The sequence below is a fragment of the Coccidioides immitis genome (assembly GCF_000149335.2).
Source record: "Coccidioides immitis RS genomic scaffold supercont3.1, whole genome shotgun sequence".
Taxonomy (NCBI): Eukaryota; Fungi; Ascomycota; class Eurotiomycetes; order Onygenales; family Onygenaceae; genus Coccidioides; species Coccidioides immitis.
In genome coordinates, this window is record NW_004504310.1 from 7475581 (window position 1) to 7503486 (window position 27906).

The window sequence follows — 27906 nt, forward strand, 5'->3', positions numbered from 1 at the left end:
AAGTCAAGCCACACCCCTGACTTACTCTGCAGCACGACGACACCTGGCAAGATAATCCAACTGCACTGCCCATGCCTCTTTGTTCGTGTTTGTCCGCGAGGGTCGAATGTACAGAGTAACTGCTCATTAATGAATCGTCCGCCCTCGCAAGCTGTCTTGAGGAATTGCCTTAAAAAACGATTTTGCTGACAAAAAAAAGGCGCCGGGCTTTCCGTCGGCAGAAATATTTCGGCTTCACGACATGCCAGCAAATCCCACCCTGGCCTGTTTGAGAAAATTCTGACAGCATTCGATTTCTTCTTACTAGTATTGATTTCATTGAGCAGCCGTGAAGGCATTGTCTTCTTTAATATATAATTTACCGGACCGCAAGCATGAGGCTCCGACGAATTCCTACTCCTTTTCTCCTCCTCCTCTGCTCCTCACTCTCCCTTACCCTCGCCGATCCGAGCGATGTTCCCGGATCTAGCGCGATTACTTCTCCCGAGGAGGCCGTGGCCATCGCCGTTCCTGAAACTTCTTCGACAAACCCCATCCCTATCCAAGTGAGACGGGTCGACGATGCACCCATCGATGGGAAAGACGGCAAACCTCACGCCGGTCCATTTGTTGAGACAAATGCGGAGCGTCAACGGAAGAAGGACAAGGCTTTGGCAGATAAGGATAGATTGCTAAGCGAGGATCTAAGAGACCCTCCGTCAGAACATGTTGGCCCGGACGGGAAAAGGATCCCACACTCCAACGATGGAGTCATGAATGATAAGAACAGGCCCGGCCCAAAGGAAGGCACCCGAGGAACCGAAGGAGGTGTCTCCGCGAAGAGCAAAGGAAATCAACCGGGCCTTGGAAAGAAGCCCGATCCACCAAAGGAGGTACCGCCTTTGCCTCATAGCGAGCAGCAGAAGATCCCTCCTCAAGGAGACCAGAAAAAGAAAGAAGAAATAGAGCAAAAGGATAAAATGCTGGAGGTATGTTTGCAATGAATGGATTGACCACAAGCCACCATATGCTAATGAACGATATAGAAACCAGAACACCTTCCCGATTCGCCTCATTCCATTCCTCCTCCGGCGCCACGCGGAAGCCCGAAGGACGACGATTTGATCGTTGAAGATCCGATGAAATCTCGACCTGACGGCAAAATGAGTAAAGGCAGCGGCGACGATCATGTTAACGAGATCATACAACCTCTACACTCATTTGTCCTTTCCTTTACGATGATCCTGTTCTCTGAGATTGGCGACAAGACATTCTTAGTTGCGGCTCTAATGGCAATGCGACATCCGCGAATGGTCGTTTTCACGGCTGCCTTCGCGGCGCTCATTACAATGACGGTCTTGTCTGCAATCCTAGGCCACGCTGTTCCTACGATACTTCCGAAATCCTACACCAATGTTATAGCTGCCGTCTTGTTTATCATTTTTGGTGTGAAAATGCTTCTTGAAGCGAAAAACATGCGTGCTGATGAGAACGTAAGCGGTGAGATGAAAGAAGTTGAAATGGAATTGGAAGAGAAAGAGCATCAACAGCGACGCATGGGCGGCCGTGAGTCCGCCGTCAGCCCTTACGCTCTAGAAGCCGGCCGTGCAGGTGTGCCTCACAAAAGTCGTTCTTCGAATCATCGCCTTCCGACGCCCGAAAGCCTTTCTCCAGCATCATCGCGCGGTAACTCGCCATCGCGAGGCTCAGCCATTGTCAATACGCTTTCTGGCTTGAATAATTTGTTCTCGCTTTTGCTTAGCCCTGCCTGGGTCCAAACATTTGTCATGACATTCTTGGGTGAGTGGGGCGATAGAAGCCAGATCGCTACTATTGCCATGGCTGCCGGTCAAGACTACTGGTGGATCACCTGGGGCGCTATCATCGGTCATGGAGTTTGCACGGCAGGGGCAGTAATTGGTGGAAGAGCCGTCGCTGGGAAGGTCAGCATTCGTACCGGTAAGTCTCAATCCCCGCGTTCCAAGCTGTTGCTATCCATCTTCCCAATGTGACCGTATGTGCTGACTGGATTTGAATAAGTCACCTTTGGTGGAGCAATTGCTTTCTTAGTATTTGGGTTCCTCTACGTCCTTGAAGTCATATACTGAACATCCTTCTTTAATGAACACAACGAATACCGCCGCGAGTGTTACCTTCTCAATCATGAATTACTAGTGCAGCGAATATATTTACCACGAGTCTTGTTTATTCCTCTCCGCTCGCCTTGGACGTCGAAGCGGCTCCGACGTTTAATAGCCAAGGCGTACCGGTACACGGCTTCCCTTCTTCCGTTAACTACTGCTTTCTCCCGATATCAGATTTCCATAAAACACCCCCTCTGTTTTATTATCTTTCATCTCATGCTTCTCTGATGTCTACTATTTTGTTCTCTGACCTTTTTTTTTCCCCCATGCATGCCGTATATATTGGGGATTCTAGACTGGAAAACTGATAACGATCATTGGCAGTTGATTTTTGTTCTTCCTTTTCAACGCTCCTAGATCATTATTACATACCTGACACCTTTGCTGTTTATCACCCGCTGTAATCTGTGAATTTTGCAATGTTCTAGACTTTTGTTTCTTAGGGAGGGGCGATCCCTTAAATTTTCACATTTGTGCATGCTAATTGATGATTCCCAGCCTATTGTTTCGATGTTTCTCTTTGACTGTAAGGTCATTGTAGATGAGTGTCATAGAGGCATGGAACTTGACGCCCCTATTAATTTACCACTACTTTTCTTTCTGATAATTCTAAGAGCAGGCTCCTTCGCTGACTGAGCATTACACGGGTCTAGTTGTGTGCTCATAAAATTTGCGAACTGCGTTGCTTGTCTCGTCTATCTATCTTTCTTGATTAATATGTATGTTGATAACTTGCCTCTTGTTGAGTTATACCTGCTCGTGAAATTCTCCTTAATGTTGCCACACAAAGGAGTTCTCCATACGCTAAACCACTTTCACTCTTAATCACAAAAAGCTACATTGCCTGATTGGGAATCATAGGAGCGATCAGGATGTCAACAAATCAACATCAGCCTCAGCCTCCTTCAACATCGCCCTCCGCTCCTATTCCTTCACGTCCCAAAGCCCTTGAACACGAAAGCCATCAGGGTCAGAGACTCGTTCGTGCTGAAGGAGGAGAGCCACATATCCCTGTCGAGATATCTCTAGATATGTCTGCCTTCAGACGCCGCCGTCGCGGCGGCTCTAGCGAAGAAGAAAACATCGACTATAAACGTATTCTAAGGAACGAGATTTCCGTGTCGCTGAGCTTCTTTTACGGCAAACCTTGCCTCAATGCTCCTCAACTCGAACACGTCAAATATGACTCCAAAGCTGATAAGGATCTCTTCGAAAAGAATACGTTCATACGTGAAAAGCCTATTCAAAGTGATAACCAGGACCAGGATCAGCGTGAGGATAGCCTCTCCCAGCTCAAGGAGCTCGTTAGTCTCGCCGGCAGTTGCAATGATGATATTCTCAGCTCGTGGGCCGGCGAATGTGTCATTTGTGATCAAGCTGTTGCTTTAGCTGCAGTCCATCATCCCCTTTGTTTTACCTTCGATGGATATTCCAGCCTTGCGGACGGTCGCGAGATGCATGGAATGATGGCCTACATTGCTAAGCTGGTGAAAGAGCTGGATACCGAAGGAAAGATCCAGAATGCAGTTGGAAACACATCTACGACCACGAACCCCCATGTGCATTTCCTATCTGCGCCGGTGTGTACGATAACTCCCGGATGCCGACTAAAAGCAGGACAAGAGCTGGCTCAGCTCGCTCAGTTCGCAAAGAATCCCGGTGATATTGGAGATGTAGATGAAGGAGAGGCGCCTCCTTCCAAAGCAAGAGACTCGAAACGGATGAGCAAGAGGGAATCAGTCATGGTTGACAAATGGGAGGATCTCGACACCACCTCAAATTTCGAACCTGAAGGTATCCTACCGATTTCAAAGATGGACGTGGCGAGCTCGCAGCCGGTCAATTCCTTGAATCGCGTGCCGTTGCGAGTCGTCGTCTTCTGTGGTAAACCGATCATCGACACCAAGGCGACTACAAGCCGTAACTTGCTCAGCATTATGGCCTTCACGTTGCGCTGGGATGTCAATGAGCTTGCCACAGTTTCAAGAAAAATGTCTAAAAATCATGATGATGGCAGCCAGTTCTACAACAGCCTCGGAGCGTTCCTCGAAACCCGGATCCTGGGTGCAGCAGAGTTCCGCTGCTGTATCTGTCCAGATCGCAAGCTGGCGACAACCCTAGTCCATCGCCCTATCTCGTTTCGGCGGGATAACACGGCTGGTGTCGGGGCACAAGAAACACGGAAACTCATCCTTAAGCTGGTGCAGCTTGTTGGCGATGGGTGTCGATGGACTGCACCGGAAACAGAGGCAGTTCTGGGATCAGACGGCACCTGGCATGCCAATCTCTTCGTAGTTCCGATCTGTCGTCGCGACAACGTTGTATGCGAGGAAGCCGCCCGCATTGCCGCAAAACGATTTCTGGACAACCAACTCGTGGGCATCCCTGGAGGGACAACCGCTTTTAAACTCGCTTGGCCGGAGTTATTCTTCGACGCCAACTTATCCGCCATTTATACCGTGAACAATGCCGGCAAGCTTCCCAAGATGGTCGTCCAGAAGATCGGCTTGGGAGTCATGAGTGACCCCAAGATCGAAACCAAGGCGGCAAAAGAGACTACGTGTGCTTTGGAGCGTTTGCGTTTGAGAGTCGAGAGCGATTACAATGCTCACCTCCAAAAGTCTCGCGAGAACAAGGAAAGGATTGAAAAGGAGTCCCGGAAGAGAAAGTCGCGCGCCGACCTCCTCGAGGAGGATTTAATCTTTACCTACGCGATCAATCCGCTCCAACTTCCATATGAGCTAGCACCAAGTGAAGCTGTTTATACCGACCATGAGGAAGAGGTCAATACAGATGACGAAGACGAGGTTGATGAAGAGACGCTGCCGATCTTCGAGGCGGGCCGATATGAAGAGGAGGTTTTAGAGCCCCTTCTTTCCCCGTATCTGTTTGATTTGAGGGCGGAAGTTGGAGAATTCGTAAAGGGACGATATGGGGACGACTTCCTTATGAAAGCTGTGGAGCTAGAGACCTAAATTTGAGGTAGACCAGAGGTCTTTGTCTAAGGGCATTCAAGGATCAATAATGTACGCTACTAGTGAATGAAAAATGCAAATGGATGCTAGCTTTGAAGTGGGAGTTTCCTGTCCTTGTAGAGCCTCGTTTCTAGTGCTCACTATAAATGATAAATAATAATCCTAAGAGCACAAAATCATCATACTTTGGTCAACTTGAAAGGTAGTCAGTAAAACAAAGGGGAACAAGTACTCTGTGTCTTGGAAAACACAGGCTTAGAAGGGTTGTGCATAGCCATATTCCGTAGGCCATGATTAACTAGCCAATAGCGATTCATCAGAATCCTCAGGATCACCACGCGTTCCCATAAGGTTCAGGATATCATGTCTGTAATTATCAAACACGTCTAACTCGTCAATCCATTGGAAATCAGCAAACAACGAGGATTCGTCATCGCTCTCTTCGATGGCTTCAATGGGATATACGTCTGCATGATCGAACCGCACTACATTAATCTTTGTCGCCTGTGACTTGATCATGTCTTCTGGTGCTATCGTTGCTGTGTTCTCATCAATGATATTCTGGAAATATCTTTCCAAAACTCGACAGATACAGCCCCTCAGGCAGTGGCATCCAGGATTAGACGGCCTATAATCATTCCTTTCCACAGCTAGAATCCCAGCGGCAGTTCTCTGTACTCGGGCTGGCGACAACGGATCTTTGGACATGGCGCTGCGTCTTAGCCTTGAGTAGAGCGATCCCGTCGAGGCCCTGGATTTCAGTGTGGTATCCTTGAATGACATGAGTAAGTTTAGGGAGGTGTTGGCGGCCGTGTGCTTTTGACCTGTGCACAGCTCACTCTGCATAAAGACGTTGTCTCGTAGAGGTTTGAGAATCGACTTTCCTGGCTTTCGGGGAAGTATAGGAGAGTTGGTATGAATCATCTTTGCAGGATGCACTTTCTTCTCAAGCGGAGGGTCTGCACCATCAGCCGACGACACGCTTGCTATTGTGGCCCTATCAGTTGCTGCTAGGCTTGCGGCACTGACCATCGAATCATCGACATGGTCCACCGAAGAGGCTGATAGTCGAGCTTGTTGAATATAAAACTGTTTTTGAAGGGTGGCGCGTGGGAAAAGTCGCTGACGTGCCCTGCTCCATAACTTGCGGGGACTTCTTGATATATTGTCAAGTGATTCTTTAGCTGAGCGTGTCTTTTGACCCAGGATTTTAGTGAGGCGCTTGAACGCCACCTTTTTCGGTGGAGGACTCCGATCTCTAGAGGGATACGTGCCAAAGAACGAATATAAAAAGGGTTGGTATCTTGGCGGGGATGGTGATCGATTAAGGTCACGATCGCCGGAGTAGAGAAGGAGGTGCAACATAAATTTTTGCGCCATGGTTGTAGATTGGGAAAATGTTGCTTGATAAACCGTAGAGAGAACTGCAACGGGTCAAATATACCCAGTTTTCTGTTCGATGGGAGCTCCATGTTTGCTCGGTGGCCACCGAATCACTGTTAACTGCTGTTGTAGAACAATATTTCATTCCTTTATTCACTGGATTTGTTTCTTTGAGAGTCATTGTCAGCATTGTGTAGTCCTCACAGCTGGTATATCAACAATTGTTACTTACATTAAATATCAGTGCCTAGGTGATTTGCGAATGGGAATCCACACAGACCCATAGCATTCTTCTATATGCCTGCTAGTTACATTGTGTAAGAACTCCCCGTAGTTATACCTCGAAGTTTCGAGGACGGTACGCCGTACTCCGTACATATTGTCTCTTTGTCGTGATACGACTCCCCAGCCACAATCTGTTCAACATCAGCATGTCACTTCGAATTGTTGCATGGCTTTAGGAAACTCACGCTGGTTCTCTTGTCTTAGTCGTTTTACTATTCCCATTTTTATTCCGTTACACAAAATTCCACGTGCCTCTCTGGATATTCGATACTAGTAATGACGACTTTGTGTACTTGTCGGATCCTCCCTTATTTCCGGAGCGGACCGCGATTTTCTAGATCGTCGATAAAAATTGGTATCCTGATATTCGTGGGAAGGCCTGGTATTGTGAGCTAATCGAAAATAATTTCTAATATTGATGCTTGTCCCGGTATCTGCTCTCCCTGTTTTACAAGTCCGCTCGGCACCCTCCCCCCCTCACCTTCTTCCTCGTCGTCGAACGTGGCGGGAGCGTATTCGCCCTCGAACGTATCACCACAATTGAGGACAAGCAAACGGCCTAGGGCTCATAAGTTATGCGCCTGGATTCAGCGAAGCCGATTTTGAATAGCTAGTACGGGCATGCGGAGCCTTGGTTAGCGGCTTAGCCTTTGCGTTTTTCAGGCATAGCCGTCAACGAGATTATTCCCATGGAACGAAAATATGCGTTGATCGATGAGATATAGTCGTTCGTTTTTGTACGATAAGATTTCTCGGACGGATCCGAGCACGGTTCAACTTACCACGACCTTGATAGGAGATTGGTAATAGGTAACTCGATAATTTGATAAGATATCCAGGGGCCATTTCGGTAATAGTATTTCTTATATTTTTACAGTAAACTTGACTTGGCGCGGCCTTTTTATAAATAACCTTCATAATCATACCTTGGATGGGGCAAATATAGAGATTCGTCTTGGTATGTTATCTTCTTTCTTTGAATAAGAATTTGGTAATTTCAGATAGTCCCGTATGGCGTGGAGAAATTTATTCCTGTCTTTAACCGCCATTTTCCGGCAGTTATACGTCGAAAGTAGCGGGCTTTCTTGATGGCTTCACGCTTCTTGAAAACCTCAAGTCACAGCTTCTCTCGGTAAGTTTTTATAATGATAGACCGAAGAATGACCCCGCGGGACCACGGCACCTTGCTGACCTGCCGGAGCAGTAGGAACAACAACCAAGACCTAGAAAGGCGAGACGCGAGCATGGAATGTGATAGTGCATACTCACATTGCCAGCCGAAGCCGGCAGCACCACAACTGCAGGGCGGGGTGTTGCGGGCGTTTCTCCAAGGGAGCAAAGAGGGGACGAGTCGCGAGAGGAGGGGGAGGGGAATCGCGAACCGGCACGAACTACTAGCAAGCATCAGTCTCATCCGCGAACCAAACTCCACGCGGAGACAAGACCTCACACACACGCGAGGCAAAAGCACAAGGACAAGGGTAGACCTACCAGCCTGTGGCCTTGCGGCCAAGCGAGCAGAACGGCAGGGAGTAGCTATATTGATTCTTCCAATCATCAGAGACCTCCCATGAACCTGCCTCCCACGCGAAGCAGTGCTTAGAGGGTTCACTTACCTTTGGTAAAGATGATATAGGCTAGAGAAGAGAAGAAGAGAAAGAGAAAGAGAAAGTGAGAGAAAGCTTTCTATTAAGCTAGCTCCTATCACCTGATGGTGACACGGAGCTAGTAGAAAGATAGAGACTCTCTCTCTACATATTGTTGTGTCATTGAGACCTGTTCCCCCAAGTAATCGGAAGCAAATCGTTGACTTCCATTTAACATAGACTCCCAGCATGCCTCTGTGATATTCCAGCACGCAAATTTCCCCAGGGATTAAGTCTCGGGTCGGGTAGTCCCTCGATTGATTATTTATTTTGTAAAAAGCATTGGACTCCGTCAAATATATTTGTTCAGGGAAGCCTTGATATTGACCATCGTTTCAGGGGCATTCATTTTGACGACAGGGATTTTAAAAAGAAGCATCTGGTAAGACTTTGGTAGACATTGCTGCCAGCTTACTGGCAATTTTTAGTATAGGGATATATGTGTAAATAGAGATTAATTGGTAAAAGCATGGAAGGTCCATATATGGGTATCTGAAAGCCGATCGGAAGTTGTTGGTATCCGAGGTGTGTTTAGTATGGATTTCAATATATCTAGGGACGGGGCCCACAAGCCAGATGGGTTCCATATTATATTATTATTGTATGGCGAGGCCGTTATATAAGGGTGATGCATATGGCTCGAGAGGAGGTGTAAAGTATATCTTGTCGAGCTGATGGTCTCGGAAATATTTGCTGGAAATAATCAGAGTAGAGAGCCCACTTCCAGGATTCTCCTATTAATTGAAAATTGGTAAGTTCATATTGCTTAGCCATAGTATAGCTGGGCTGTTGGTAGATGGAACAGAGGTCAAGAAGGAAGGGAGGAAGGGGTTTATATAGCCCTTGGGCTAGGAGATAGAAGCATGACAAATTGCGACGAAAGTGAATGGCGATTATTAATTTATTAGCTAGTGTAATAAGGCGATATTGGCAGGGCCCAAGGAGCAGTGAATGGATAACAGATCCTTGGTATGAAGGAGTTTAGAAGATTCGACGAAAGTGAATGATGCCGTATCTTTCCTCAGACGGGAAACCTGAAGTGAGACGAAAGTGAATGGAAATTGTTTTGACTCAGTTAAGACAAGCAGCTGACATGTCACTGACTGTGAGGCATAGCAGTGAATTTAATAATTTATATGCCTGTCTTTGTGAGGAGGATAAGAGTTTCGACGAAAGTGAAGGAGAGTAGTATTTCCTGAGGAGTAAAAGTGAATGGAAGATTGGATAGCAAAGCATCTTGCAAGTCACTGACTATGGAAGACAACAGTGAACTTCTTTATGTTTATCTTCATGAGAAGGGTAAAGGATTCGACGAAAGTGAAGAAAACTGTTGTTTTCCTGGGACGAAAGTGAAGGAGAATATCAGGCTGCTGGAGGGAAGTCAAAAAAGCATGGCACTGGTAGTGACAGAGATCAGTGAATAGACACTTTCCCTTGGTGAAGAGGGCCATGGTTTTCGACAAAGTGACTGATGAGGTCATTCAGATAGAAAATTCATTCTAAGACGAAAAGTGAAAAATTGACCAGTGACCTTTTCAGTGAGATGCACTGTGCTGCAGTGGATACAGGAGGCTCCAGTCACTGTTGGAAATATTGTTCTATGAATGGGAATCCATATGTGGGCTGTTGGCAGCCAAGAACCCCAAGCGATATTCCTGTGGTGGTGGATGTGGAGAAGTGCGGAGGGGCATTCCTGCAGAGCGAGTCAGCCAGCGATGCACGATGCGACGAGAGTGAAGAAGGGAACTTGGGGGCAAGCATCTGAGCAAGATAGAACTCGATCGTGGATAATTGGAGGTTGGGGGAGGTCGAAGGTTCGAGAGAGTCGGGAAGTTATCTTATACGGAGCAGAGTTTTAACTTCGCTCCTCTGGGCTTCACAGGACAAGCCACCTTGCGAGAGGAGATGATCTGACGCCGGCTCGTGGTTGGCAGTGGAATGTTCGCAGCTCCATGTTCGGGGTGGTGATTGGCGAGCGGCGACCAGCCAAGTCTCCGCGGATTGACGGCGTGTTTTGCCGTGTGCGGACCAACGCCCGGGCAAAGCTCTCTGCTGGGTGGAGCGATGAAACAACCGCCCACAGACCTCAAAGAAAGATGCGCGGAGCTATGACGACACTGCTCATCTGCCACCCACGCGGAGAGGAGTGGACATGTCTGATCACGCGGCGGACATGGGGAACTGCGGCCGAAATCCTCCCGAGATGCAAAAGAACGATGAAAGCTTTGGACGTTGGCGGGCCTTTCTGCGCGCACCGTGAGCGGGCCGTCTGAAGAGAGTCAACATCTGCATTGGATGCTGTCATAGACTCATAGCCGTAGATCCAACCGAAACCAAGTTGTAAACCGTCTGGGAGGAGCCCAGCCAACGGGTGCTGGGCGAGGAAGCACCTTGGAGCGTGCAGGCCGCCAGCTCGTGGCCAACCCGCCGAGCATTGGCGTTGTGGAGTGCAGCACGCCACCTCCAGCTGCAGCCGATGCGCCCGGAGGGATTTTGCGAGCTGCGCATCCCGATCACAGAGAACCGCGACGTTGATCAGTGACTGTTTCTTCCAATTGCATCTTCGCATTCTCCCGACCAAGGCAAAACCTACGCAACGTGTGTGCTTCGTTCCCTTTTTTTTTTTTTTTTTTTTTTTTTTTTTTTTGGCTTTTTTTGTTTCCTCCGACGTTTTGCCTACGCGAGAGCCGTCGTGGAGCTGGAGAGCAACGCCGCTAGAGACGCCCCCTTGTCACATGCGCTCCACCGCCGGCCTGGGGCAGTTGGACAACTCGCCGGGTGCTAAGAAACAAAGATAAGAAAAGAGGATGACCACGCGCAGCTCGAGTGCTGCATCGTTGGTCCTGGAGGCAGGCTTGGGAGATGTCTGTTCCGTGGTTATATATATTGAGGTCCCAGATCCGCCCTCGAGCACGCCCGACCGTGAGCTAGATTTCGCACCTCTCCGCCCGACACCCCCCCAAGGCACCTCGAACCTTTGGAAGGTGAGTCAAAACCACAGACCCCCCGAGCTTATCGAGCATGCCGCTTTGTCTCAAAAAGAAAAACACTTCTCCGCTCCAAATGCCAATCCTTTCCTGATGATCCTTCTAGCCAGTGTCTTCCCGCCCTGTCCCTGGAGTGTACCGCTTAAATACGGTGCTTTCACTCCTCGCCCTGCTCGCCACCCTCCAACGGCGTCAAGCTCCGCCAACTAGACAGGTAAAAAAGCTATTTCGCGAAAGAAAAATCTCTTTGGCCAGCTGTGTACCCAGTCCAAGGGCGAATCACACCCTCCCAGGCTCCACAAATGGCCCAAGACATCCCTTCAGATACCATCGAGATCTCGCACTCTAGAAGCAACGAAAACACGGCCAGCAACGATGGCGAAACCTCTGAGCACAGGGAGAGCTCTGCTCCCCGAAAGGTTACGTGGAAAAAATTCTTAGGAGTTGAAAAGGACGGCCCTGATTTGGAGGCCGTTCTAGACGACGACAACAACTATGGACCCCGGGATAGGTGGACTATGGGGATCCTTAGCGACAAGCAGACGGAAGAAGTTCCCGGTAGGTCACTTCAGATCACACCTCTGGTCCCCGCAAGCTTCTGACTTATATTGTTATCCTAGGAACCATTCTCTTGCTTACATCCAGTCGGAACGAACCGCTCGGCCTCAGACAACAGCCTGCCAGAGTGTCTGCCTCGTCCCTCCCCTCGCCTTATCCCCCTTCTCGATCTTCTTCTCGAAATCCGGCCCCCCAGCAGAAACGCACTCCGGACGGCAAGATTGTGCTGGATCCCCAACCGGAGGAGTCGTTAAACGACCCTCTGAACTGGCCACAGTGGCGTCGAGACCTCGCTCTGCTCTCTCTTGGTTTCTACTGCATGATAGGGGGTGGAATGACGCCCATCCTGGCCGCTGCGTTCAACGACGTTTCGGAAGAGTATAATGTTTCGTTCCAAAAGGTCGCACTGACCACCGGGCTCTACATGCTTGGGCTGGGCATCGGCTCGGTGGTGATGTCGCCCACAGCTATTCTTTTTGGCAAACGGCCGGTGTACATCGCCGGAGCTACGATGTTCATCATTTCTGCCGTGTGGTGTGCTCTTTCTCCAACCTACGTAAGCTTGGTTATTGCTAGAATCTTCCAGGGCATCGCTGTGAGCCCTGTGGAGTGTCTGCCTTCTGCTACTATCGCGGAAATTTTCTTCCTGCATGAGCGGGCGTATCGGGTCGGCATCTATACTCTTTTGTTGTTAGGAGGTAAGAATTTGATTCCACTTGTCAGTGCGGCGATCACAGAAGGGCTAGGATGGCGTTGGATATTCTGGTAAGTATCATCAGCTCGATTTTCTAATTCTTGGGGTCAAGAGGGCTGATGACAGTTCAGGGTCGTTGCGATTACTATTGCATTTGGCCTTGTATTAGTATTCTTTTTCGTGCCAGAAACATTCTGGGACAGGACTCCTCGGCCGCGGACCAAGCGTCCAAAGGCACGCAGAAGCGTATCTGATATCGTGGCTCACTCGTTCCGGGGTCGATCACCGGAACCGGTCACCCCTACTGAAATCCGGCAAAAAGCAAGAGATGCATCTACGCAGAAGAAACAGAAAGACCTCCGTGTCGATTTTGCTGATGATGTCAAGTCGGACATGAGACGAAGCGGCGAGCATCCGCGGGATTCTGACAATCAAGTGTTGGATGAGAAACATGTTGAGGGTGAACCAGCGGGCGATACGGTTGCTGAAGGGTATTTCTCCGTTCCACCAGCGTCAGCTCTAACTCCACCTAGCACCGAAGAAGATTCGACAACGCGGAAGGACGTCTTGGACCTCGAGTCAGCCCGTTCACAGCCTGTTTCTCGAGATATCTCCGTCGATGCTAGCGCGGATCCGCTTCATGCATCCCTGCAGCAGATCTATACTAGTAACCTTCGTTCCAAACCACCTGTCAGTTTCTCTCAGTCACTGAAACCCTGGAATGGCCGTATCGCCCGCGACAATTGGTTCCGCGTCATGACCCGTCCGTTTATCCTCTTCGCATACCCCGCCGTCTTATGGTCGTCAATGGTCTACGCTCTTTCTGTAGGCTGGCTGATCGTCCTCTCCGAGGCCGTAGCAGAAATCTATCGCAACAAAGAATCATACAATTTCTCAGCCCTCGCCACCGGTCTGGTATACATCTCTCCATTTGTCGGCGGAATCCTCGGGACTGTTGTTGCGGGCAAAGTTTCGGACATTATCGTCCGCTGGATGGCCCGTCGTAACGGCGGAATATACGAGCCGGAATTCCGTCTCGTGATGTCCGCTCCCATCGCGATATGTACGGCGATGGGACTCATGGGCTTCGGGTGGAGCGCCCAGGAGAAAGAAAAATGGATTGTTCCCACTGTGTTCTTCGGCATCCTATCGTTTGGCTGCACGCTTGGAAGTACGACCAGCATCACGTTCTGCGTAGATAGCTACCGACAGTACGCCGGCGAAGCGCTGGTCACCTTGAACTTCAGCAAAAGTACGTTCCTTAACCCTCTTTTACCCTAGAAGAGATGAAAATGTCCTTGTACTAACTAGATTCTTGTCCAGACGTACTTCACGGCTTCGTCTTCTCTCTATTCTTTGTAGACTGGTTGCATTCGGACGGCGCAAAGACGGTGTTTGTAGCCCTGGGTGGCATTCATTTGGCTTGTATGTTGTTTTCGATCCCGATGTATATATACGGGAAGAGGGCCCGCATGTGGACGGTTAGAAAGAGGTTGATGGAGAAGTTTTGAAAAAAAAAAAGGGGCCGCTCGAGATGTATACGTTTATGGTGTATTTTTTTTTTTTTTTTTTTTTCCTTGCTCTCTCTCTCTCCTGTTAAGTCTTGCATGTTGGTGGATTTCTCGATGAGTGATGATGATCATGATGAAGACTCCCTTATTTGCGTGTTATTCTGGGATGACTGATTTGTTTTACTTCTCTGCTCGGTGTTTCTTTTCAAAAGAATTCTGCGAGGTATCATTCTGTTTGGTGTTATCTCCTTTCTGCACTCACATCTGTTCCTATGTGTGATGAGCTTATGATTGCGTATGACTCCTTAGCCTGTTGTATTTCACTCTGTACTAGACGGCCGAGTGGTTGTGAGGTGGTATGATTTTACTGAAGATATCTGGCATCATATACACACGCATTAGAAGTGGTTGATATTAACACGGTCCTTGATTCCTCCACTGCTCTTAGCTACACTATCAGTGGCTATGATAGCCCGATATTTTAAAGGAATGTCAAAATCCCTGATTTGTAAAATGGAAGTCATACCTGACGACAATCTCAATAGTTAAACAACAATTCCCCCCAAAACAAAACCCAATCCCTACTTATACCTCAGTAACGTTCAATCAACCAAGTCTTCCTCTCTTTCTTGCCCATCTTGCTCAACATATTGTGCTCGCCTCTTCGAACGCCGATATACTTTTCAACCCATTTACCCAGGATGCTTTGAAGATCCGTATCGGCTTCTAGCGCAGCGAGTGCCTGGTCCAACGAAGTTGGCATGCGGGCTTGAATGCCTAGCGCTTCTCTCTGGGCGAGAGAGAGGGAAGCTGTATCAACTATGAAGAGAAACGTGTTAATCACGCCATGACCCACACTTAGAATCAAGTGGGGAGAATGTGAAGATTACGAAAAATGGACAGGCTACGAACCACTGCAGTCTTCCATTTTTAACTCCAGCTCGGATCGCATCCCCAAATAACCACCTGCAATTATTGCCGCAACGCCCAAGTATGGATTCGCCAATCCATCCATGGACTTGATCTCCCAATGGCCACCGCGTATGGCTCTCACCGGTGTCTCTCGATTTTGCCGTCCCCATGCAACCCAAACACCTCCCGCCCAGATCCCTTCCTTCACACGCTCGTAGCTGGCATCCTGTGGGAATGTGAATGGTAGGATGGCAGGTAAATGGTTCAACAATCCAGCAAGGAAAGAAGCTTGTTTCGTGGGTGGATTGATCGAGATATGAACATGTGCGGCTGTTCCGGCTGCAGAAGAGTATGGGCGTGGGTATAGAGTTGCTCGGAGGCCATGGCGTTCAGCTAAGTGGACAATTGTCTGCCGGGCTTTGAGGAGTGTGTCTACCGCGGCCAGCGGCGAATCGGGAGGGAGAATGAACTCAAATTGGCCAGGGCTGGATTCAGCATGAAATTGCTCAACGTGGATGTCTATTTGCGCCAGCTCGCGGACAATTTCTTCAATAAGGGGTAAAGCACGGCGGGTGTCGGATGTCATGTTCGACCATGAATGATTCATGAGCCAAGGTTTGTAAACAGTTAAACCTTCATCGGAAGTGGATTTCTCCATAAAGACCACTTCAACTTCAAAACCACATAAAAGTTTGAGGTTGAATTGCGTTTCACACCTGTTAACTATATTCTCGAGGGTTAACCTCGGACAACCATCCTGCGGTCCGCCATCTTCGGTCTCCCAGAAGGTCATGACGGTGGCGCTGTTTGATGAGAGGCCAATGTTGACACTCAGAGTGTCTAGATCGGGCTTTAGATAAAACTGACCAGCAATAAGTGGATGCGGAGGGACTATTGCGTCGGTCTGGAGAATATTGAATACCGCCAAAGTAATTCCAGCCCTGCGTTTTCCCCCAGCCAATTTCATAAACTCTCGAATCGAAAACATGCGAACACGGATAGTAGCTGTGTAATCAATGAATATAGCCCATATAAACTCTACGTGTGGATTGCTCCTCAAAAACGTGTCCAAAATCGAAGATGCCTTTTTGGACGTCACCAGGGATCCGGAATTGCATTGAGCAGTATCCGAGAGAGAGAATTTAGGTGTCTGATTAAGCTTGTAAAGTAGATTGGAATTGTTAAACATAATATCCTTGGCGGCATCCATTGCTTGGGAGAAAGTAAAATCTTGCTTCTCGACACATTCGACGAGAACCTATTGAAGCGAATTAGCATTAGTTTATGATAACGGGATGTATCACCCACCGTATCCATTATCTCTCTGAATTGCTTATTCGCCAACAAGTATGTCTCCGGATGAAAATGCCCGTCGGTGCTCCAGAGAATCTTGCATGTAGGGACCAATTCCAAAGACTGGCGTAGAATTGATAGCTGACCATCTCTACTGATCATCGGGAATACTTCTCCAATATCTAGATAGGCATTGCTGTACATAGATGCCAGATACCCGGCTTCCCGAGTATATGGGTACGATGAATGCAGTAACACAAAATCAACGTCGCGGAATTCCTCAATAAGAGATTGGAGATGCGCTGGATTGGACAGGCTCAAATCAATGTCAGTGTCACCAAGCCCTGTATGGAACTGGATAGGTTTCTTTGAACCGGTTCCAGCCCATTTTCGTTGAATGCAACGAAGGGTCATCCGGAGAATCCAGTCATTTAAAGGTTTGTCACAAATACGGCTCTCTCCATTCTCGAGGGTAGCAGAGAGGATGCGGAAAAATGACGTCTGTAATTCGCCCTGAGAGGGCCATTTGATATCTTTTAGTCCAGTTCGATAGCAGATAACCGATTTAAATCCGGCCACATTAGGATCATCTAGCGAATCTTGTATGGCCTTCACAAATCCTTCTCGAAAGTCAGGATAAGAGAAGAAGTGGTCTATCTGCACTGTTTGAATAGTTATTGGAGGAACCCGGTTTCGCAGGTCTTGAACGTGCTTTTCCATTTGTTTTGCCGCAACAGCTTCGATTCGGACTAGGGTCTTAGTCGGGCTACTTGTGAAAGCGTCGTGCCATGAAAAGACCTCCACCTCCCGACCGTCGGTCAGCCCGTCGTCGATTAGCAGTGTATGCGTCCCTTCCAAGCACCGTTTCACCAGCCCATTATACTCGTTTTCAACTATTTTTTGCCTCGCAGCCTTTATAGACTCCCACTCCGGCTCGCAGCCATACAACCCGGCAAGCTGATTGACAGCTCTATGGTGGGCGAGGGTTTTGGTGGCGTGATCGATCAATGCCTCCCCCTGGGCTTCAGAAGTCACTGCCTCTAGCGGATACCGGGCGTAATCGGTTGCAGTATCTTTTCTGAGGATATTGTGGGCATGGTTATCAATGATAGGATGGCTGTAGATAAGGTATCGCAGGTCTTGAAGGTCAGCCATCTTCCGGTCGCCAGGCCGCAGGGCGTTCGACCTCGATCGTGCTTCTTTGGTGGACAATCACTAGTTACTGGGTGAACTACCTACAACGAAAGCTTAGGATACATTTAATCAGCTAAATGGTGTGTGAATGAGGGAAGCTCACCGGAAACTCTGCAGCGGGATATCCACATTCACCATGGATGTGAAGTTCCCATGTTGCGAAATCAGCCTCCCCCTCCCCTGCTAGAGTGACACAGCATGACATGCCACCAGCAGCCTGCAGTCTTGCTGTAACCAGCCATCACTTGAGGTAGTTGGGCCAGAAACAAAGTCCAGGACAACAAAATGCACGGAACGGGTGCGAAGACTGCTAACATTCGCTTGTTTTGGTTAGCTATCCGAGTATGGAGCTCTCATCTAAAAGGCTCTCTCGAAGAGGCAAAAAACTTTGACGGATGCCCCTGAGCTGACAAGTTATTTCAACAAACCTGACTAGCCCGCCAAACCCCACACACTTCACACGATTCCTGTTGCCCGAATCTAAGCCCAAAATTCCCTGAGCTACTATTCCCAGCTTCCCACTACATGACTGGCATGAGATCTCCTTTGAACACGGAGTACTCCGTATGTGGGCAAAGAACAGAGAGCATCCGTCCAGAGACACACACCACAGTCTACAGAACAACGAGTACCCCTCCATTTCCTAGTTAAGGGCACTTACGCTTCTTCCGAAGCTCCGTGTACCGTGGGGCCGGCTACTTGCAGCTAAAGGAGACACAAGCACGGAGTATTGTTGGATAAACATCTCCGAAGAATGCGCCGCTCGGCGAGTGAAGCGCCCTTCGTGGAAGACTGAAAAATACGTATAAACCTTAGCAAGAGCAAGAGCATCAATCTCGCTCACTGCTGGTCAGAACAGAACAAGAAAAGCGATGCCACTGAAAACACAGATGAAGACTCTGGGCGAGGCGAAAGAGTCGGACGCGGCCTGCATCGCCGACATCCACATCGCCGCATTCGAGGCAAACTTGCAGTTCATCGCGCAATTCCCAACCCCTCCTGTCCGCAAGGGTTTATGGACATCACTAAGGGACAAGGCAATTAGCGAAATACGCGATCCAAAGTGGGTGGTCCTAGTTGTTCGCAACGAGGAGGATCAAGTCATCGGCTTTGCGAAGTGGTGTCGCCCCATCCTGAAATCCGAGAACTACGAGAAACCGCCCTGGCAATGGCCAGAAGGAACAAATATGGCCGCCTTAAATGAGTGGACGGCGAAGGTCGAAGCTGCAAACGCAAAGATCCTCCACAACACGCCCTGCTACCGTGAGTGATCCCAAACGTCCATTTATACCAGCTTGAAGTTATGTTCAATACCCAAGTTGCTTGCCTTTTTAATGCGCCTCACCTTCTTATTTCTTCATGTGGTATTTTGCAGGTTTAAGCTTCTGTGCTACGGATCCTCGCTATCAACGCCAGGGAGTGGCTTCTTTGCTGGTAGGATGGGGTATACGTCGCAGCAAGGAAGAGAATATTCCCGTTGCCCTTGAGAGCACACCCGAGGGAACAATTTTCTACGAAAAGCTCGGTTTCAAGGCAGAAGGACGGATCTCCATGCAATTAGATGATGTAGGCCAGGATGGCGCATCCGTACTTTATGAGGAAACCTGCTTTGTCTTCTGGCCGGATTTCGTAAGCTGAGTTCCGCGTACGGTACGATTCGCTACCGCAGGTTAGGGTCAAAGTGGTGGGAGACATCGCCTCATATCACGAATAGAGATATGCATTAGCACCAGCAGTACTTCTGCTTTCCAATCCAACTCAGCGACTTTTCCTGCTCGTCCCCGTCCCCGTACCATCTCAAACAACAGATCCCATCATTCTCTCGCACCACTCTACGATGGTCTATCCCTGTGCGTTTGATTAATTCTTCGGCCAGGGGCGAAGGATCCCACAATTTCACATGTTGTAATCTCCAGTTCGCTGCCTCAGCCTGCGCCGCTTGCAGGACTGCTCTAAGCTCTTTCACCGGTAAATCGGGCCGTTTGTTATCATCGGAGGAATCGTCCAGAAGTAAGGTATTCTCAATGACTAGTCGTAAGATGTATAGCACGTTGCCCGAACACCCGTCTGGAGATTTATAAAACCGATGGATCCAGATAGCCCATACTCGATTGCCCGGTTCTCCTGCAATGGCCCCTTTAATATGCGGCTTTTTTTCCAGCAGTTTCTCGCAGTCAAACTCTTCTTTGTGGTGATGCCAGAGCATATGATCATGATCAGGAAGAATCATGTGTCTAGCTCTTCCGTCCTTATATGGACGGGCCATAGCCTGGCGGATTATTGATTCGTCATCTGCACAGAGCTGACCTACCTCTTCAGCTAGAACACAAGTAGCACTGCGGCTCTCAAGTGGGGCGGGACTGAATTCAATGTGGTAGCTCGAGAACGGTTGCCATCCCACAGCGGCATAGAACTTGCTCCCAATATCCGAAAAAAGCACGCTTGCAGCGACTTTGCTGACTCCCTCCACCTGCCAAGTCGCCAGGACTTTACCCAACTCGGTCAACATCCGTGAAGCGTATCCTCGACGTCGATACCGTGGATTGCAGTAGACGCTGGCAACGCCATGCGTGATTGTCTCGGTGACATTTCCGTTGGCATCGCTGGTCAATGAACGCTTGCGAACTGATTCACACGAAGCCAATATCTGCCGGCGACCAGGAGGGAGCGTTTTATCCACCAAAATCCACTGTGTCATTCCCTTGTTCTTCGCGAGTGGGAGGGTCGTGACATATGCGCATCCTTCTATAAATTGGGGTACAGTCAGGGCGTCTTTCCAAGCAACTGACTGGAGTCTCCAAATGAAGCTATTCTCTTGGTCCGTTGGATGGCTGAGATGGAGGTCTGGTGATGTGGCATCCGGCAATGTTGCAATGTCATCGTGCATTGCCGTGCTTTCAGGGCCGCTTGGATTCCCAGCAAGTTGCCCTGTTGTCTTTAGAGCAAGACCACCAGAGGGTTCGAGGACTGCTCCCTGTAACTTCGCGTCATCCTCGCCCATCTTCGGAGTTTTGACTGCAGAAGCGATATCGTCTGGGTGAGAACTGATTCGAATAACTTAAATCTATCCAAGAAAAGCTGTCCCTTGCACTTCTTCATTTGATTCCGGGCTGAAGAGTTACCGCATCACCAGCAACGGGCTATGTAACATGCACCCCTCACCTTGGCGCTTATCTAAACTCACGATCTCTGCGCCGAGGTCGCTCCATTCCGCCGTCCTTCTCGGCTTGCTTGCTCGTTGGATAGCTGCTGCGCAGCGGGCTCGTACTGGGGAAACGCACATCGCGAATTTGAGCGTCTACGATAAACGCTGGGGTTCTCAACTCATGCATTTCCCCGGCGCCTTGAGCGCTGCAGGCGGACGAGAGACTCTCCAGGCGAAGAGAAGGAAGAGTCTTTGGTTCAGGACGGCACGAGTGGCTTGACAATATTCTTGCCGACAAATTGGAATAAAACCCTCTCCTCAATGTGCTGGTAGGTTTATCATTAGCAGTTGTGCACGCCCACCTCGTCCTGCTTCGACACGGATGCCACCAAGGTTAGTTAAAGCAGGCCGTTCCACGTCGGCGGGCGTTCTTGGCGCCAACCACGCTTCTAGCAGGGCTGAACCAGCCGAGCAGCAAGACACTGTGACACGCTTCCCGCGCATGGAGCGGTGACTATTAACGTCGACTAAGTTGCGGGTGAGTTCGCCAGCCAGCTGACAAACTCTCGGCTTAACCAATGCTGGTCATGAGTGCAAATCTTCACATACCCAGCACCAACAAGGAATAGGGAGGGACGAGTCACCGATCCGGCCACCCCTCGCAGCGGAGGACCACCCCCCCATGGTTTAGCAATGAGTTGATTGTCCGGAGTTCTCCGTACGAGGATTCTCACTTCAAAAGTAGAAGCTTGCAGTTACTCCGTACTCCGTACATCCTCTCCACTACGCGACTGTTGGTGGGGGCAGACCAACCACAGCCTCATCACGATGCCAGACCGCCAACCACTTTTGCTGGCTTGACGAGCGAGGAACACTGGAGACCAGGGACTCTTGGCTTCCACGTTAAGGATCCTGTCATACATCCGACATAAGGCTGAACGGAGCTCAGCCTTCAGCCCTCAAAATGATTAATATCCTGTTGCTTTATTTAGAGCACAGTTCTCAGCCCAGAACGGCGGTAACATCGCAACTTTAACTGCTCAATTTTGATTTTCGGACAAACACTCCGGGGGTTCTTTTGCCGGCTCTTTATTCGACGGCAATAGTGCAGATCAAGGCCACTGCGGGAATCACTACCCTCGATGTCGGAAGATGATTGGGAGCCATTGAGAAATGTTGGTCCTGATCAAAGTTCTTTTCGAATATTCACCCGCTCGTTATGCATGCGGTATTCAGTCATATCTCCATACTACCGGCTCTATGGCCTGTTTAAGCTTGAGCCGCGAGGCTCATCACGAAGATTCTACCCCACTATGGTGCGTTGATAGCGTAGTAGGTGTGTATATAAACAGCCGATTGCTCTCCAAATTCTATTCCCCAGGTCGAATCCTCCAGAACGCTTTTCAACAGCATTTCAACTACTGAATATCTATAGTTCGTTCAACTATCTCTGACTGGGGTGTAAAACCACCATGGGAACTGAGGCTGGTGAAGGCCGTCGCCTTGTCCTTTGTTTCGACGGCACCGGGAATAGATACAAAGGAAATGAATCCGATACTAATGTCGTCAAAATATATGAGATGCTGGATAGGCATAATAAGAAACAATATCACTACTATCAACGTGAGCATTCTAGGGAACATGCTTTTTTTTATTTTGGGTTGATTGCTGACCTTGCTTTCTTAGCCGGCATTGGAACATTTAGCACTGGGTCCAGCGGCTCAGGTTTAACATGGTTTGGTCGCATGAGGGCTAGCATGAGCCAGTTGTTTGACCAAGCCGTAGGTAGAACCTTCGAATACCATGTGAGCTGCGGATATAAGTTCTTGATGAAATATTATGAACCCGGGGACGATATCTACATCTTCGGTTTCTCTCGCGGTGCATATACCGCCAGATTCTTAGCAGAAATGATCGAGATGGTTGGCCTGCTTTCTCAAGGCAATGAGGAAATGGTGCGGTTTATCTTTGCTTCCTTCAGCGAAGTGCAGCAGACAAGAGGAAAGAGAATAAAGACAAGAAAGGAGCTGGAGCACGATGAATACTTGCAGAAATTCAAGCGAACATTCTGTCGTCCTGATGTCCGAGTTCATTTTCTTGGTCTGTTCGATTGTGTGAATAGCGTTGCTCAGTTTGAAATACCATTCAGAAGGCACTCTTACCGATATATAGCAAAGGTTAGTACACGGAGGAGTAGCGGCAGTAGATATTGATCAAAGGCTAAGGAAGAGTACAGGCTCCTGCAAGACACATCCGGCATGCTGTCTCCATCCATGAGCGCCGTCTCAAGTTCAAACCTGCTCTTTTTGTATTTGAAGAGCAGTCAAAGAAGGCTGACATCAAAGAAGTCTGGTTCGCAGGAAACCATTGTGATGTCGGTGGCGGATTCCGATACGAGGGCGGCTTAAAATGCCTGCTATCCGACATCCCGCTAGCCTGGATGGTTGAAGAGGTTTTTGCCCTAGAAGATACACCAGCCGGCAAGCTCGCTTTTCAAAAGTCCACCATCGAAAACCTCAAGCACGTGAAAACTGGTCGCGAAATGGGTGAAGACCTGTCTTCATTTTCGAAGCCGCCGTTAGACGCACCTCTCATCAACATACCAAATCATCACGATTTTCTCTCAATAAACCGTGGAGCATCCTGGGGTAAAACATTCTTGTGGTGGATCATAGGTAGGCTCTAAATCGCCCACTCCGATAACAACACATTTTCTAACACTCATATAGAAATCCTACCGTTCTTCACACGTCTCGAACTTGAACATGATGAGTGGAATCCCCGCTACTGGCCGCCGAACTTTGGAGCCGAAAGAGATATCCCGCAGGATGCAGAGATCCATAATTCGGTGGAGGAGATGTGTAAAGCTGGGTTGTTGAAGAAGATGCCCAAGCTTGGCGGAGATGATGCGCCACTCCTCAAGGATCCTCTTATAGTATTCCGCGTCTTTATGCCGTGGAAGTGGCGTTTCATGCCAAAAAAGCGTGTCGTGTAAGGCCTGCCACGTCTTAAGAAGTTCAATGTTGCATTATGGAAAAATAAGCGAAGACATTTTGCATAGGGAGGTCAATGTGCAGCGCAGTCGGGATTTGAAATGTATGGGGTTCTGATGTTTCGGTCGGTGTATATCACGGTAAATAATGTATAATGTTAACTCATTTCTAGTCTTCTCGATAAATATATAGGTGAAGTAAGTAGATGGAATTCAGCTTTCTCATGCATTTGAAACGGCCCGAGGTGTGTGATTAACACATAGCATGCTCAACTTAGCCGGGACTTTCGGGCCCCAAAAAACCTCGCTATCATGGGCTCATAAGTACTGTAAAATATGAAATGTTTTTAATATTGTCCTTCCAGCGTAAATGTTCCGGTCTTGGTTATCAAGTATTCATTAACAGCGACATCCTTGCCACTCTCCTTGCCGTAGCCTGACTCCTTAATACCGCCGAATGGTGACTCAGCAGCAGACGAATTGCCTAAAAGATGAATCAGCAAATAACCTCTCAGACAGAAGGGAAAAAAAAGGCGAGAGATTAGGGAAATGGACAATACCTGTGTTCATTCCAATCATACCCGCCTCCAGGTTCTCCAACATCCTCCACATTCGATCAACATTCTTGGTAAACGCATAACTCGCCAATCCCATACTCGTGTCATTAGCCCATTTGACCGCCTCTTCTTCTGTATCGAATTTATACACGGCGGCGATGGGTGCAAAAGTCTCCTCTCGCGATATTAACATCTCCTGGGTCATATCTGTGATGATAGTTGGCTCAAAGAAATATCCACCTCCACAATCGGTCTTGGGCTTTCCGCCGAGAATAACCTTCCCACCCAATTTGCGTGCATCTTCAACTTGGTTTGCGGCTTTCTCGAGAGTGCGAGGTGTGGTGACGGGTCCCATGGTGGTGCTCTCTTTCGCTCCGTGGCCTACTACGAGAGCAGCGGTGCGTTCTTTGAATAGCTGGACAAATTTGTCGTAGATACCAGACTGGACGTAGATTCTGTTCGCGGTGATGCAGGCCTGGCCAGCGTGTCGCCATTTCAGAGTCATGAGTTGGGAGATGGCCTGGTCCAAATTGGCATCGTCGAAAACGATAAAGGGGCAGTTTCCACCGAGTTCGAGGGTGAGTTTCTTCAGGCCGTGGGCACAGTGGGAGGCAATAAGTTTGCCTATGCGTGTGGACCCGGTGAAGGTCACCTTTTTGACCAGAGGATGTTTGCAGAGAGCTTCACTGAGGGATGGGGTGCTGTCTAAGTCAGTTGTGAGAACATTGAAGACGCCTGGAGGATAGCCGGCCTTTTTGGCAAGGTGTCCAAGGACGAGTGTACTGATCGGGGTTTCGGGGCTAGGTTTAACGATCATCGTGCAGCCGGCAGCGAATGCAGCGCTGGCTTTGCGCAAGACCATGGCGATTGGGAAGTTCCAGGGTACCAGAGCGGCAGCGACGCCGATTGGTTGCTTGATTGTGAAAACGCGACGGTTCGGAGCTGCAGGAGTAGAGATTGAACCATGAATCCTCTCTGCTTCACCGGCAAACCACCAAGTGAATCCCAATGCATAGTCGATTTCTGCTAATGCCTCTGGAATTGGTTTGCCAGTCTCATGTGTAAGGATCTTTGCCAGATCTGAACGAGCTTCACGAATAAGTTCATCCCATTTCATTAATAGCATCGCTTTCTGGCGCGGGTTCATCTTCTTGTATTCCTCGAATGCAGCGTGGGCCGCTTCAACTGTGCTGGGAACATCTTTCGCGGTGCTCGTGGGACAGGTAGCCCATGGTTTACCCGTTCCGGGATCTAACAACACGGGATTCGACGTTAGGATGAATGGTGCGAGTCACTTTCAAGAGGGTATCACGTACCTACGACCTCAAATCGGTTTCCGTCTGCAGCGGTGACCCATTCATTATTTACGAATGAATCGAAGTGGAGGAGACTAGGGTCATCGAGCTGCAAATTGCCCAGTGATTAGCCTTGGATTTACCTTTGCAGGTGTTCGACAGGCGACGAAGGGCAGCAGGAAGAGGTGGCTTAAAGACTGCAGGGATACGAGAGGTAGCTAAATGCAGGGCCTGTGGATCTGAGAGCGGCGGTGGCGCTGGACGTACCTGGAACGGGAGCTCATACTGTTTCGCCATCTCGATGGTGTCAAGGCAATTGATCTTTCAACAATGATCCTCCTCAAAATATCGGTTCTCCCAGAGATATTTTTTTTAAATTGTATTCGTAAATGTAGATGGAGGAGGATTGAAAAACTGTCGATGGAGGTGAGCTACCCCGCAAGATGACAAGGTAGTAGTTATAGTTCTGCGGCGGGGCGTGGAGAGCATGAAGCCGAGATCGGGCGGCCTTGTCGGCTGTGACGAATGCATCACAGGAACATCATGGATTTTCACTGATTTCTGCTTGTCTTCCATTCGCTGCTTTCGCTTGATACCGCAAGCATTCTCCACATTATGGATCTGTTGGCTCCGGAGCTCCATCACCCTGGACCGCATTTCCATGGTTTCTTAGCAACCCGACCCAGCCCAGCGCTCTCCGTGGCATTCTTTAACGTGCCACGGAATCACCGTAGCGCAGATGGGAATTCTAATTGGCCTCTTAGAGCCGAGAAATGAACTTATCGCTCTGCAACAGAGCCGATGGCTCGCAATCTGGCTTCCAAGGCGATTTTCGCGTTAAATGGGTTTTCGGAACTGGCATGGCTTCATGAGATAATATTGCGAGGTCGCGAGATATTTCAAGAGACAATCGCTGTATGTATGTACATACTATGGCACCTGCAACTTTGTCACGCCCTTTGTGGCTCCCGAAGAGCAGCACTTTCGAGAGTAGCAAAATATAGTATGAAGAGAAAATAGAAGTAGGGCCCACGCAGATGAATCTTTTATATCCGGGGTTATTGCAACGAAAACAGAGTATCTCAAAATACGACTGAACGGGGACAATCGTTCAAGGACGCGATTTAGAGCAACAAGATCCCTCGATCTTGAATGCTCCGAAGCCCCCCGAAAATCATTTGTGGTGCATCTCAAGTATGCACACACTGTACAAGCGTCAGTGGCCGCGATACACCTGTCCTTCAGCGGCATAGGCGAAAAAATTCGGGAGTATTTGTCTTCTTGCGAGCCTTTGCTAGTAAACCGATGGTGTCTGCAGACCATATTCATAGAATGGTGCGAAGCCTCCGCCCAGCGAATCCAATGCTCGGTGTATCGCAGTTTACGATCCTGGGGCAGCCGTCACATCGATTTGCGACTTAGTATGAAACGAAATCGGGAGCTTCGGCAGGGCAAGACGCCTCAGAAACGGGATTCTCTTGCGAGGAGAACAAAAGGTGAGTTAAATATCAGTGCCAAACGAACCCCGCTTCGTGCGAGTGGAGAGTACACGCATTCCTGCCAGATCCCCCGCACGAATGCCACTCCCAGAGGAGATTCCGCATGGAGATAATTGTTCAGGCCACTCAAGCACCTCACAGTGATCTGTTCAGAATCTTGGTTTGGGAGAAAATCATCACTACTGGGCCGAAGATATCCCTGAAAAGCTGGCCTCATTCCTGCTGGTCTTTGGACTTGCTGCTTGCTCAAATCAAACCTCAGCCATCCTCTTCGAAAACCCATCGCCAAAATGGGTATTGCGATCCCAGCCGTCCCCAGAAAGTTGGTGCAGCTTCACCCAACCAGCGAAGTTAAGCCCTAATGCCGTTCCCCACCCCTAATCGCACTTCTCCGTAGAACCAACCACTCACGCCTCTCCATGGCCTCTTGAGGCCCCGTTCGCTGGGATTTTAGAGTGCGTTCCAGATTCTCTTTAGACTGAATTTCAGGGTCGTCATCCATCGACTAGCCCCGATTTCACCTTTTTCGGGCAAGATATCCAGGGTTTTGGGTACGAGCTGCCCACGAAAGCCAGCCGGCAAGGTTTTGAGGGTTTCGACTGGACGGGAAATGGAAAAAGATTTTGACAAACGCGTAAATCTCAAAGTACTTTGCTTTCTTCCTTTCTTTGTTCTTTTTTCTTTCTCTCTTTCTTTTTAAGGACAGCAATCTGACGAGCTTGAGCCCGCTACTCCTGTAGATACTCACAAAACAACCACAGCTTTGGATACTAGCTGCTGGAATACAACGACCAGGGCCGGAATAACACCCTGTAGAACCAAGCGCTCAGCTACCTATTGCAGCAAAGGCGACGAAG

At 49.0% G+C, this 27906-nt stretch overlaps 12 protein-coding genes across 12 annotated transcripts; 7 read left to right on the top strand and 5 right to left on the bottom strand.

Moving 5' to 3' along the window:
• The first annotated feature begins 74 nt into the window (after positions 1 to 74).
• Positions 75 to 2860, top strand: CIMG_00364 (uncharacterized protein). Its single transcript, XM_001246592.2, has 3 exons — positions 75 to 968; positions 1026 to 1938; positions 2020 to 2860. Exons 1-3 carry the CDS (start codon positions 375 to 377, stop codon positions 2085 to 2087), a joined length of 1575 nt encoding a protein of 524 aa, XP_001246593.1. The 5' UTR covers positions 75 to 374; the 3' UTR covers positions 2088 to 2860.
• A 135-nt stretch (positions 2861 to 2995) lies between these two features.
• Positions 2996 to 5098, top strand: CIMG_00363 (uncharacterized protein; the record flags this gene model as incomplete). Its single annotated transcript, XM_001246591.1, has 1 exon — positions 2996 to 5098. The coding sequence occupies one exon, from the start codon at positions 2996 to 2998 to the stop codon at positions 5096 to 5098; it is 2103 nt and encodes a 700-aa protein (XP_001246592.1).
• An 84-nt stretch (positions 5099 to 5182) lies between these two features.
• On the bottom strand, positions 5183 to 6648 carry CIMG_00362 (uncharacterized protein). The gene has a single exon (XM_001246590.2). It carries the CDS (start codon positions 6476 to 6478, stop codon positions 5393 to 5395), a length of 1086 nt encoding a protein of 361 aa, XP_001246591.1. The 5' UTR covers positions 6479 to 6648; the 3' UTR covers positions 5183 to 5392.
• Positions 6649 to 7878: 1230 nt separating this feature from the next.
• On the bottom strand, positions 7879 to 8603 carry CIMG_12882 (uncharacterized protein; the record flags this gene model as incomplete). The annotated part of the gene is made up of 5 exons (XM_004445900.1): positions 7879 to 7989; positions 8036 to 8160; positions 8258 to 8302; positions 8383 to 8403; positions 8522 to 8603. 5 exons carry the CDS (start codon positions 8601 to 8603, stop codon positions 7879 to 7881), a joined length of 384 nt encoding a protein of 127 aa, XP_004445957.1.
• Positions 8604 to 9046: 443 nt separating this feature from the next.
• Positions 9047 to 10685, top strand: CIMG_10537 (uncharacterized protein; the record flags this gene model as incomplete). Its single annotated transcript, XM_001246589.2, has 7 exons — positions 9047 to 9063; positions 9140 to 9163; positions 9325 to 9381; positions 9529 to 9597; positions 9680 to 9812; positions 9902 to 10089; positions 10295 to 10685. 7 exons carry the CDS (start codon positions 9047 to 9049, stop codon positions 10683 to 10685), a joined length of 879 nt encoding a protein of 292 aa, XP_001246590.2.
• A 408-nt stretch (positions 10686 to 11093) lies between these two features.
• On the top strand, positions 11094 to 14162 carry CIMG_10536 (MFS transporter; the record flags this gene model as incomplete). The annotated part of the gene is made up of 5 exons (XM_001246587.2): positions 11094 to 11396; positions 11506 to 11957; positions 12020 to 12722; positions 12783 to 13903; positions 13975 to 14162. The coding sequence occupies exons 2-5, from the start codon at positions 11702 to 11704 to the stop codon at positions 14160 to 14162; spliced, it is 2268 nt and encodes a 755-aa protein (XP_001246588.1). The 5' UTR covers positions 11094 to 11396; positions 11506 to 11701.
• Positions 14163 to 14703: 541 nt separating this feature from the next.
• Positions 14704 to 17522, bottom strand: CIMG_00358 (developmental protein FluG; the record flags this gene model as incomplete). The annotated part of the gene is made up of 3 exons (XM_001246586.2): positions 14704 to 14981; positions 15075 to 16332; positions 16383 to 17522. The coding sequence occupies 3 exons, from the start codon at positions 17520 to 17522 to the stop codon at positions 14755 to 14757; spliced, it is 2625 nt and encodes an 874-aa protein (XP_001246587.1). The 3' UTR covers positions 14704 to 14754.
• Positions 17523 to 18124: 602 nt separating this feature from the next.
• Positions 18125 to 20548, top strand: CIMG_00357 (GNAT family acetyltransferase). Its single transcript, XM_001246585.2, has 2 exons — positions 18125 to 18824; positions 18937 to 20548. The coding sequence occupies exons 1-2, from the start codon at positions 18434 to 18436 to the stop codon at positions 19197 to 19199; spliced, it is 654 nt and encodes a 217-aa protein (XP_001246586.1). The 5' UTR covers positions 18125 to 18433; the 3' UTR covers positions 19200 to 20548.
• On the bottom strand, positions 19285 to 20562 carry CIMG_00356 (uncharacterized protein; the record flags this gene model as incomplete). Its single annotated transcript, XM_001246584.2, has 1 exon — positions 19285 to 20562. The coding sequence occupies one exon, from the start codon at positions 20560 to 20562 to the stop codon at positions 19285 to 19287; it is 1278 nt and encodes a 425-aa protein (XP_001246585.2).
• Positions 20563 to 22178: 1616 nt separating this feature from the next.
• CIMG_00355 (uncharacterized protein) lies at positions 22179 to 23701 on the top strand (the record flags this gene model as incomplete). Its single annotated transcript, XM_001246583.1, has 4 exons — positions 22179 to 22329; positions 22393 to 22883; positions 22943 to 23381; positions 23436 to 23701. 4 exons carry the CDS (start codon positions 22179 to 22181, stop codon positions 23699 to 23701), a joined length of 1347 nt encoding a protein of 448 aa, XP_001246584.1.
• Positions 23702 to 24030: 329 nt separating this feature from the next.
• Positions 24031 to 25963, bottom strand: CIMG_00354 (succinate-semialdehyde dehydrogenase). The gene is made up of 4 exons (XM_001246582.2): positions 25818 to 25963; positions 25572 to 25659; positions 24259 to 25506; positions 24031 to 24182 (listed from the first exon to the last, which is right to left on the bottom strand). The coding sequence occupies exons 1-4, from the start codon at positions 25845 to 25847 to the stop codon at positions 24046 to 24048; spliced, it is 1503 nt and encodes a 500-aa protein (XP_001246583.1). The 5' UTR covers positions 25848 to 25963; the 3' UTR covers positions 24031 to 24045.
• Positions 25964 to 26351: 388 nt separating this feature from the next.
• On the top strand, positions 26352 to 27676 carry CIMG_12883 (uncharacterized protein; the record flags this gene model as incomplete). Its single annotated transcript, XM_004445901.1, has 5 exons — positions 26352 to 26469; positions 26588 to 26744; positions 26931 to 27046; positions 27115 to 27371; positions 27527 to 27676. 5 exons carry the CDS (start codon positions 26352 to 26354, stop codon positions 27674 to 27676), a joined length of 798 nt encoding a protein of 265 aa, XP_004445958.1.
• Between the last annotated feature and the right edge of the window lie 230 nt (positions 27677 to 27906).